At 42.3% G+C, this 11,380-nt stretch overlaps 1 protein-coding gene across 1 annotated transcript in view; it reads left to right on the forward strand.

Annotated features, from left to right (window-relative positions):
* Nucleotides 1-6,139: 6,139 nt before the first annotated feature.
* The window catches only part of samd4a (sterile alpha motif domain containing 4A), a gene marked incomplete at its 5' end in the record, with an annotated part of 35,105 nt that continues 29,864 nt past the window's right edge, over nucleotides 6,140-11,380 (forward strand). Inside the window, one exon of the mRNA XM_079230477.1 lies at nucleotides 6,140-6,335. Within this exon, the coding sequence (XP_079086603.1) occupies nucleotides 6,140-6,335 (196 nt within the window). The remainder of the gene's footprint in view (nucleotides 6,336-11,380) is intronic.

The raw sequence follows: 11,380 nt of genomic DNA on the forward strand, positions 1-11,380 counted from the left end.
ACGTTTTCTTCAGCGAATCTCTTTAATATATATAATTATATATATAATGTCATATATATGTATATACTTATATGTATTATTAAATCCTTGTGTTTGGCGTCGTTAACATCCGGTTTACAAACGTCCTTTTCTTTTGTTCAGGACTTTTATTCGTCAAGCTGATGACGTCCCACGGTTTATGAATAGAATCGTAACGCTTGTATTATCAAAGGAAACAACAACAATTATTTACATTAAAACATCTTCGATCGTGCGAAATCATCGTTGGGGGAAATATGATCTGAACCCCAATATTTTATTATTAGATTACATCTTTTAATCTCTTATGTATTAACATTTTTACAATCAATATTATTTATATTATTATTATCGTATTATTATAATTAATAATATTATCATCATTATTATTATAATGGTAATAATAATAGGTATTATTATTATTATTATCCTGTATGTGGATCTGCCTGTATGTGCCAACTTGCCTCTCAATTAAAACCCAAAAGAATGACTTAATTTCCATGAGAGGCAAATCAAATATGTGTGTGTGTGTGTGTGTGTGTGTGTGTGTGTGTGTGTGTGTGTGTGTGTGTGTGTGTGTGTGTGTGTGTGTGTGGGGTGGGGGGGGGTAGTATTTGCGTTTGTTGTTTAGTGACTTTGTGTTTGATTAATGCTTAGACTTATTTTGGGAGGCTTTAGCTCGTTTAGTGTGATGGCTGGAGTTACGTGTGTGTGTGTGTGTGTGTGTGTGTGTGCGTTGTCGCTGTGGCCTTGTGGAGAAGGGCGGCCTGTTCTGTGGCCTCTTCACCCCCTTCGTCACTTTATGTAAACTGTTTATTTCAGGTACTTTTTAATCAAAGGAAAATAAATATCTATGTGACACTTTGTGTGTGTGTGTGTGTGTGTGTGTGTGTGTGTGTGTGTGTGTGTGTGTGTGTGTGTGTGTGTGTGTGTGTGTGTGTGTGTGTGTGTGTGTGACTGACGTGCACTTTGTTTCCAACGAAGCTTGTCGTTGGCAACGCGTTCCCAACGACAGACGTTCCCCTCTCGTGTTGTCGTGGGTTCAAATACGCTGTAATAAAGAAACCTCTGGTCTCTACTGGTTCTGGGTCTAGTCCACAGGGGACTGGTCTCTGCTGGTTCTGGGTCTAGTCCACAGGGGACTGGTCTCTACTGGTTCTGGGTCTAGTCCTCAGTGGACTGGTCTCTGCTGGTTCTGGGTCTAGTCCTTGGTGGACTGGTCTCTGCTGGTTCTGGGTCTAGTCCACAGGGGACTGGTCTCTGCTGGTTCTGGGTCTAGTCCTTGGTGGACTGGTCTCTGCTGGTTCTGGGTCTAGTCCACAGGGTACTGGTCTCTACTGGTTCTGGGTCTAGTCCACAGGGGACTGGTCTCTACTGGTTCTGGGTCTAGTCCTCAGTGGACTGGTCTCTACTGGTTCTGGGTCTAGTCCTCGGTGGACTGGTCTCTGCTGGTGTCTGGAGTCTGAGCTGAAGGAGGTTCTGGTGAACCTGCATGATGTCATCTGGTTTCACCAGAATCCGACCCGGTGGCTCCGATGAGGATCTTTAAGGATCTGGTTCTGGATCTCTGGAAGAGGCTCCAGCTCCCAGGCTCCGGTTCCCCGTCTCCTCCTCGTGTGAAGGAGTCCACGTTCAACTCAAACTGGCAAAACGTTAAATGTGTCTCGATAGAAATGATGGAAACAAAATAAATATATTATTGATTTTAATGAGACAATACTTCATTATATTAATACTTCATTTATTTTTTTAAATATTTAGTCATTTTAAAGTCTTTATTTGAGTTTATGTGTCATTATTTTAAATGTATAAGTAGTATTTTGAGTTCATAAGTCATTATTTTGAGTTCATTAGTCATTATTTTGAGTTTATAAGTCATTATTTAAAATGTATAAGTAGTATTTTGAGTTCATAAGTCATTATTTTGAGTTCATAAGTCATTATTTTGAGTTCATAAGTCATTATTTTGAGTTTATAATTTCTTATTTTGAGATACTAACTAATTTTTAGTATTTATATACTATAGTATTGTATTGTATTGTAGTCACTTATATATATTGAAAAAGTTTCTCATTGTTTTAAAAGTACTCATTAATTACCTTGAGATACTAAGTCATTATTTTGAGGTTTAGCTGAAACATTAGAGGGATAAACGGATTGTTTTTCATCTATTAACAAACAACAATAGTTTATTTTATTCGTCACTGTGTGCGTGAAACTAAACTTTGCCGCTTCACCCCCCTCTAGTGGTGGACATGAGCAACCACACTGTGGTAGAAAACAACAGTTCAGGTACTCAGTATCAGGTGTATGAGGTATTTTTACTTCACTTGAGTATTTACATTTTACGCTACTTTATACTTCCACAATGTATGTTTAATCTTGTTTCCTACAAATACTTTTTACATTATGTTTGCAAAAAAAAAATTGTTTACATTCCTTACCTCAGGTTCCAAATATATTTTTGTTTATTTATATAGAACATATATACATATTATTATTTATATTTCCTTAAAAAGATCACATATTATTTTGATTATGTTTCCAAATTATTTAATATACTTTTCATAACAGTCCTTCAACATGTTCATTACATTATGTTCACAACACACTTTTTTAAATATCCCAACCATTTTTTTTTATTAATTGTACTCCCGATAAAATATAAATTCCATTGTTTCCATTATCTACATGTGTTATAGCTTCATCAGAATTATTCATTTAATTTATTATCCATAAATATTTAATTTTAATATATATATATATATTTTTATCACAATTATTTATTCTATAAATCTGTTATAATCCCTAAATTAGTAATGTGTTATATTCATATTTATATTCAAGTTTATGGGCAAAATAAAAAAACAATTCTTAAAATACTTGAAAAGAAATACTGAAACACAACTAAAGTTTTTCGTCCGGTCAAAATAATTCTACATAAATGGTACATAAACATTAAAAAAACTCCCTAATGTGTAGTGTTTACGAGCAGTTCAGTGGATGACGTCACTGCAATGTAATAACACAGGTCGGCCACACGGGGGAGCCGCAGGGCTCATTTGTTTACCTTCACATTAAAGGGCCGTCCCGCTCAAATCTCACGAGTACTAACAGTGAAAGTACTCACAGTGAAAGTAACTGTTAAAGTACTCACAGTGAAAGTAACAGTGAAAGTACTCACAGTGAAAGTACTCACAGTGAAAGTAACAGTGAAAGTACTCAAATGAAAGTACTCAAATGTTCAATGTTGGTGTTTTACTGTTATAGCTGATGTTTCTGCCGCTTTAATGTGTGTGTATGTGTGTGTATGTGTGTGTATGTGTGTGTGTGTGTGTGTGTGTGTGTGTGTGTGTGTGTGTGTGTGTGTGTGTGTGTGTGTGTGCTGCATTTATAACTCCTTTACATCAGTGCATCACACATATTCAGGGGATAATTAACTTTGACTCTTCATACTTTCAGTACATTCTGCTGATAATAATATACTACGTCGACATACTTTTACACACTGTACATATTTAATAGGTTAAAGCAGCATTTTGCATATTTAAACGTACATTTTCAGAAAACTACTTCAATGTAGTCGAGGGATATACTCAAGTAACGCAGAAAACATGTACTCAAGTACAATACTTGAGTAAATGCACTTAGTAATGTACCATTAGTTTCTTGTTTATTAAGGAAAATCATAATCCACAATAGGAGTCCTAACTAACTGTGAAATACATGTAGTTTAGTAAAGTATATAATATATACTAATACAATACTAAATATATATAGTAATAAAGTATATTTTTCTTGTAGTTTCACCCGCCCCCCTCTCTATTTTGGGGCTTCCTCGCGCTGCCAAGCCCCTGACGTAATGCTCCGCTGTTAATGATTAGCATGTGGAAACGAGCAGCGCGAGCCTCCCCGCGTCAAGGCGCGCGCAACGTCGCAGGAAGTCGATGCGGTCCCGCCTTCAAAATAAAAGCTGGCATCCGTCAAACGGTTTGCTGGAGGTTACGTGCAACAAGACACACCGAGAAATATTATAGTGAGATTAAGTTTAAATGCAGTTGTGTTATTAATACTTACATTTCATACAACAATGTGTAAATCATTTGTTCGTCATTCTGGCATGTACAAATACACAATTATTAACTAAATGTACTTATTGAAGCAAAATCAAGAATACACTTTAGTAAACACTTGAAATAAAATGAAATAAAATTATTTAAGTAAATTGAAGTACTTCAAAATTCTACTTACTTGTACTTATGTTTTGGTATAACTCTGAAGATATGGTACACTGCGAAACAAGTATATCTCTGTAGGGATATGTATATATTCTGTTATTCACAGTTTGTTTGATCTAAAGACTTATCTTAATTTAGAAATATTATTATTGAACATTGCACTGAAGCTAATTAAAAGGATTTATAGGTTTTAAAGGCACTCGACTGCTTGTCTGAACTGATGCGAAGCACCTTAGTGACTACATGGTTAATATATTATACTATATATTATATTTGAATTATGATCATAACTGTTAACCTGTTTATATTTTATGATCATGACTGTTCATATGTTTTGATTATAACTGTTCACTTGTTTATATTTTATGATCAAAACTGTTAATATTTTATGATCATGACTGTTTATATTTGTCAGATTGTTTACTGTTAACCTGTTTATGTAATGGTATCTTTATACTATCTTATCTTAAATAATTGCATCATTACTTCATCCTAATCAAATAGAAATTCCAGGAGTACAATATCCAAAGTAAAAAAAAAGTACAATTCTTTGTTGACATGTTGCCTCGCCGCGCTGCAGTACTTTACGTTGAAAGCTCAAACCGGAAGTGGAGCCGCGCTTCCGTCCCTCTTGACCGTGGCGCTTCAGACCCGGAGAGCAGCCGAGCAGCCCGTCTGCTGGGGGAAGAGGCTGGGGAGAGACAGAGGAGAAGTTAGTTAAGATGGCAAACCCGTCGGACCCGCAGTGAAGGGGCCCCGCTTCCCCGAAGACGACAACCAGACGAGCCCCGTCGCTGCCGGTCCTCCAGGAAACCCGACGATGCGAACCGCTCCAGGAGGTGAGCCCCGTCCCGCTCCCGTTAACCGTCTCTCCGGAGAATTCAAACGCTCGGAACTGAAGTTTCCACACAATTTTTTTTTTTTTTGAAAAAATAGTAAAAAAAAGTTAACGTTGTTTTTGTACTTAAATAAAACACGTAACACAGTCATGGTGGTCTCTACAAAAATGGTAGTATAATACAAATAAAATCCAGATTTGTATCACCGGTTAATGAACGCTCTTCCCGTTCGAGTGAGCAGACCAACGGTCGTTTTTTTTTCCAACGGTCGTAACTTTGCGAACGTTTAACTTTGACGGAGAAGTTTCGCGGTTCTTTCACGTGAAAGTTCTAAATACCCCCAAAAAAAGAAGTGGGAGTGTGTGTGTGTATGAGTGTGTGTGGGGAGGGGGGGGTGGATACACGCATACATACGGTTATATTTATTCTTTTTTTTTTTTTTACAAACTGCGCACGCGCACACGTATATATCCGCCAACGGTCATTCGCTGTGTGCTGATGAAGCAAAGTGACAGTTTTAGACAGGGGCTCCTAGCCCACTCTTCAGGGGGCGGGAGGGGAGGGGGGGGAAACAGAATCCAGCTTCATAAGAGTGGACCTGTCAAGGCCGCCTTTCTCCTCGTCTGTAAAAGTCATTGCGTGTGTGTGAAGGTGGGCGATAAAGAGCCATTATTGTCCGGTTATGAATATGTTTTAATCCTCCACTTGACTTCTAACATCCTCATGCAGGCTTAGGAGGGATTCCCTGAAGAGGAAGAGGACGAGGAGGAGGCCAGTGGGGCTGAAGCTGAGGTGACGTGTGCTGGAAGAAAGCTGACTCATCGGGTATCGAACCCTCTGGGGAGCGACAAAGCGGCTCGTGTCGCCTAATGCCGAGCTAGAGGAGAGCCTCCCCTCCTTCCCCCTCCCCTCCCTCCCCCATCCCGCCACACCAAAAGGAGGTTCTCAGACGGGAGAAGACGCTGCAGAACCCCCTCCAGCAGGAATATATCCGGCCTGAAAGGGACTCGATCCACCACCTCCGGCCGCCCCGCCCCCCGGACCATGATGTTTCGCGACCAGGTGGGCGTGCTGGCCAGCTGGTTCAAGGGCTGGAACGAGTGCGAGCAGACGGTGGCTCTGCTGTCGCTGCTGAAGAGGGTGAGCCGGACCCAGGCCCGCTTCCTGCAGCTGTGTCTGGAGCACTCCCTCGCAGAGTGCACGGAGCTGCAGGTCCTGGAGGCCGAGGCCAACAACCCAGGTAGGACTGGGGCACCTTTTATTTATGTCATTCATTTGTTTCTCTTTCAGTACACTTTTCCCCCTTTTTTAATGGGCAACAGACCTCTGAAATGATACATTTACCTAGAATCGTCGCCTACACTAGTCTACAGTAGTTTTTCAGTTAGTGTCACATTACTGACCGCTTTAGGGCCCACATTGTTTTCTGATGACAACGAGAGTTGTCCAAATTCACAAATCCTCGTACTCCCCCCCCCCCCCCCCGCCCTCTCCTCTTTTTACCCACGCGTTTAAAAATCCTGAGAGCTTTCAAGGGCATGTTTTCCCCCAAAGGACTGCAGTACCTGACCCTGGAAGAAACACACACACACACACACACACACACACACACACACACACACACACACACACACACACACACACACGGGCTCCACGCAAGCACCGAAAGACGTTTCCTGTCCAAAATATTCCTGCAGATCCACCCCGAGCAATAAAGAGCTGAATTCCCGGCGGTAGGAAACGGTGCAAAGTGCCGCGCTGAAGTCGGTAGACGGTTGTGTGAGGAGAGGTCACTGTGCCAGCCTATAGCGCTGGATTTCTCCCTGGCTTGGTACCACGCCAAGGCACCCGAGGGGGGGGGGGGGGGTGTGCTGGCTGGGATTTGTTGCATCACACTGCAGCGTGGCCATGGAAACAAAAACCCAGGCAACAAACTGGGCTCATGAAAAATAGAAAGAAGCTGAGAGAGCGGGCGTCTGAGTACCTATGGCAACATCTGCATGCAGTGAGACATCTGCTGGCGTCCACTGGGGTGACATCACGGCCCCGCCCCGCACACACACACAACACACACACACAGTTTCCATCGGGGGGTTTACAGCGGGCCGGCCTCTGCTGTTGTTTAACGTGACGCCGGAGGGTCGTCGCGGTCGACCCTCCCAAAGTCAGACCGGTTCATACGGCCAGAGAGGGTTTTAAAACGCTGCGTCATGTGTGAGCCCCAGAGACGCTGTCTTGGGATCTTTGAGTCACAGTCGGTCAAAATTCACTCTTTCATTCCGAGTGAATCTTAATATCTCTGCTGGTTTCATACGTTTATGGTCAAGGTGGAAAGGAAATGTGCCGGCTGGTGGAAGAGGCTTGTTTTGGTTGCTTGTGTAAGACAACGTAAAGAAAATGATGGTTTCACGTGCAGCATGTGACTGGTGTTACCCGCTCACTGGTTGGGTGTCTGTGGATGTAGAGGTCAGTAGAGGTCAGTTATCACGAGAGGGAGGAGCTGGACTGGGAGATGAAAACACCTGAGATCCACATCAGTGTTTTGCCTTTATTATGTTAGTTATTTAGTTTTAATTTACCCTGATTTACAAATATTTTATTTAACGCTTAACTTTGTTGCAGACGCTAAAAATAAATCTGACGACATTAGCATTATCATTTATGCTGCAAATGATATTATTGATATTATATGTTACCAAACTTAATGAACCGATTAGATCAGTGAGAAACTCACCGTCAAGGCTTCATGCCTCCTCAGACTGATGGTGGCGGCCGGCTGTCTGTGTCACTGGGTCAGGGATTTACGATACAGCTCACACACACACACCCACACACCCACACACCTGCGGGAATGTATTGGCAATCAGTGGCCGGTTGGAAAAGTTCTTGCAATCTCTCCATTTGTTGAAATACTTGAACTTTATTTGTCCTCTCTGTGCCTCTCAAGGGTCAAGATGCAGTTACAAAGCCAACAACACATAGTGCAGGAGAGACAAATATAACAACGAAAAACAGCTGATTCAAGAACGTGTTTCGTTAATAATGAAAGGGTTATTTTCAGACGATGTTATTCACGTTAATGTAGGCGTTAGTTTTAAACCTTAAACATGGCCACGTCAGTCTGAGTTGCTTAAAGTCTTTGTTCAACTTTTAAATATTCTTAATATGCACAAGTCAACCAAGCGAGCATTGGAGTCAAACGCATGTTAATTAGGGGTTTGAATCTCTAAGCACCGCCTGATTTAATTCTGTTCAGAGGCGACGATGCGATTACTGATTCAGCGTGACGCTAATTCTTTATACACGTGATTTATTTGTTCTCACTGTGTTTATCTGCTATTTTTAAAACACTACATATTTGTAATGAATCATGATTAAAAAAAAACAACTGAATTTACTTCCATTATCTCTTATTAATTCAATATGAATAACACATACAAGAGAAGTGTCAACTGGAGAATCACATTTCCAGCATTGCAAAGAGAACCAACGGGTCCTGTAGCAGCTTCTTCTGAGTCATGACATAACAAGCTGCTCTTATTCACAAATAAATAAGAAAGTTGGGCATTCAGCTCTCATCCCAAAATAAAGTTGTCTCTGGAACGTGTGGTAAAGTGCATGTTTACGGTGACACTAGATTCTCGTAGCTTTTCTTCCCTGAGGGACTCCATGCCTTCAGCTTGTGTGTGTTGTGGTAGTAAAGGCTCATAACATTCGGAGCAGCAAGCTTCGTCCCAGTGGACATTTTCACTTCTCCTCCTCCCGTACCTCCAGATTAGATTTTGGGCCACGCCCTTGCGTTTCCTCCCACCCGTGTCGGCTTGTGGTCGCGTCCCGTCAGCGCAGACTCCCCGTCAGGAAACAGGGCGCTGGAGAAGGTGGTCTGGTTACGCGATGGCTTCGGTATGTTGTGGCGGCTCGTTGGAGTGCTGATGTGCAGATATGATACCGATCCTTTTATTGATCATAAAGTATCTTCCTGTGTGAAGTCATTTGTTACCACAGACGTACAAGTTGTGTGTTAGCGCTTCGTTAGCCGCTTGGATACTCCTCTAGGTTATTTTTTAACGTCTTCGTTCTGAAAGTTATTTAGTTAAAATGAACGTCATATTGCTGTAGGAAAATGGATCCACGTTCTCCCCTTGAATCATCAATATACGATCTGATCTGACCTGCTGTAAACCCGCAATTCGATTAGCGTCAAATATTACCGATGCGAGTCTAAACATGGCTGTTTTTAAAGTCGACCACAGGTTCAGTCGGTTAACGGCAAATCCTCAGATCCCTCGCCGCTCTAAGCCCCTCCTCCCCGGTGAACGGCTTCAGAGCGACGTTGCTGCAGAGAAGGAGACCCGCCGGCTGCTCGAGGGTTAACGTGCAGCTGCAATGTCGGAGTGGAAAAGCGCAACTATTTGCAGAGCGGCGTACAAATGAAAGGAATCCTCAGTGACCTACTTCTCTGAGAGGCGTCCTTGTTTTGGGACCCGGCGAGCGATGCGACTCGACTTCTGTCTCGCTGAGGGCCGAGCTGCGTCACCGCAGGATTTTGTGTTTGTTGTAGTTTTTTTCCCCCGTGATCGTCATTATTTACTTGACTCCTGTAGAGTAATTTGGTTACTTTTGGAGAGTTTTTAAAGTATTTTCAAGCCGAGTACAGACGTCTAACGAGCACAGATTTGACTGCTTTTTGACGAAGAAACTAGGGCTGCACGGTTATGGCCCAAAAGATATACTTGGATCAATAGTAAGATCATGATTTTTCATTGACTCTTGACACAAACATGTTTTTACCCCACATTAATAAACAGAACATTGTCCTCCTAGTGTTCACATCCTTGCATCAAAAGGACGTGAATTGATTCATACTGAGGGGAAAGTTTTAAATCCTGGTTTTCCTCCTGTGATTTCTGACGGGCGTAATGTGCAGCCTGCAGCATTTCTCTGGTGGTTATTAAGGAATGTAACGTCTTGTTTTCCCTCCCCCCTGAAGGAGAACAAAACTTCTTTTGAGACAATCCCAGGAGGGGCAATGTTGGATCACGTTGTGAAGACACGAGCAGCGAGTAGATTGACACCCGGCCGGGCAGGGTGCAGGGCTCGTGTGAGGGTGGGGTGAGGACGGGACAGTGGGCCCGGTGTTCTGAATAACTCACTTTATTTTGGTGTGGCGTGGCGGGCCGCTGACCGGCCCACACGGCTGTTTGAGCCAAAGGAGGCGGCCGGGGACCCGATACGTACCAGCAGCTGTGTCTGCAGTCACTAGTGTTTCTTTGAGAATTCATCCTTCAATTTGCTAATCCCAAAATTCCTGCGATTCGGTCTCCATCTTTGTTGGTTAAATGCTTTTTTTTTTTTTTTGCTGTGGTTGCTTTTGCTCTGCACATAAATCACACAGTGTACTTACACATGAGATGGATTTCTTCATGGATTCAGGAGTTTCTGTGAAGGAGTGAATGTAAGAATTTCTACTAGCTAATCGAAACGTTTTACCCTACATTATTACTCCAAAGTATTTTCTACATGTCTTTAATGCATGGTCTAGAGGGCACCTTTTTTAGGAATTAACCTCGTTGCAGAATTTGAGTTTGAATCAAGGTCAATATGTGACTTCTCGTAGGAGCTGGAAAGGAAGAACACGTGTGCATGTGTCTTGTGTGTGACATGATTGACGTGGAGGGAAAGTCTGCGTTGTATAATGGCTAGTATTTATCTCTCTCTCTCTCGCTCGGCCTAAACTAGGTTTGATGAAAATCCCGGGCTGGAAATCAGCATTCCTGGCTTAGGCGGTAAACGGTTCCGGTGTTGGGGATACTGTCTAGGAATGTGGGCCCGTCAGAACACACTTGAGTCAGGCGCTCAGCGAGAGTTTGATCATCGTTGGAAAAAGGAAAACTGATCCCACCTTCAGTGGAGCTGAGGTCTCCTGAGTACAGGGAGGGTTGAGGGGCCGCGAGGAAGGGAAGTGATGAAGACTGCTATTACCAGAACATTTTCTACATTTTCTTTTCTTATTTTGCTATGTTTAGTTTTTAATTTACCGATTTTTGTTTTGATGTCCCGGCCCATTTAAAAGAATGAGTTTGTAAGTGTTTAGTGTTTTTTCTGCTGGTTGCAGAGTAGCAACACGATAACAACACCTAGCCGCACCGTGAAATGATGAAACGGAACCTACGAGGAACCTAAAGGAGGCTTCACGTAAATAAAAGAACCGAACACCGGTACCGCCCTTTTACTTCTAGTCTGATGGAGTCGACCAGCTCTGCCAAGGGGTTCTATAAATACTGG

This window comes from Taurulus bubalis (genome assembly GCF_910589615.1).
Source record: "Taurulus bubalis genome assembly, chromosome: 15".
Lineage (NCBI taxonomy): Eukaryota > Metazoa > Chordata > Actinopteri > Perciformes > Cottidae > Taurulus > Taurulus bubalis.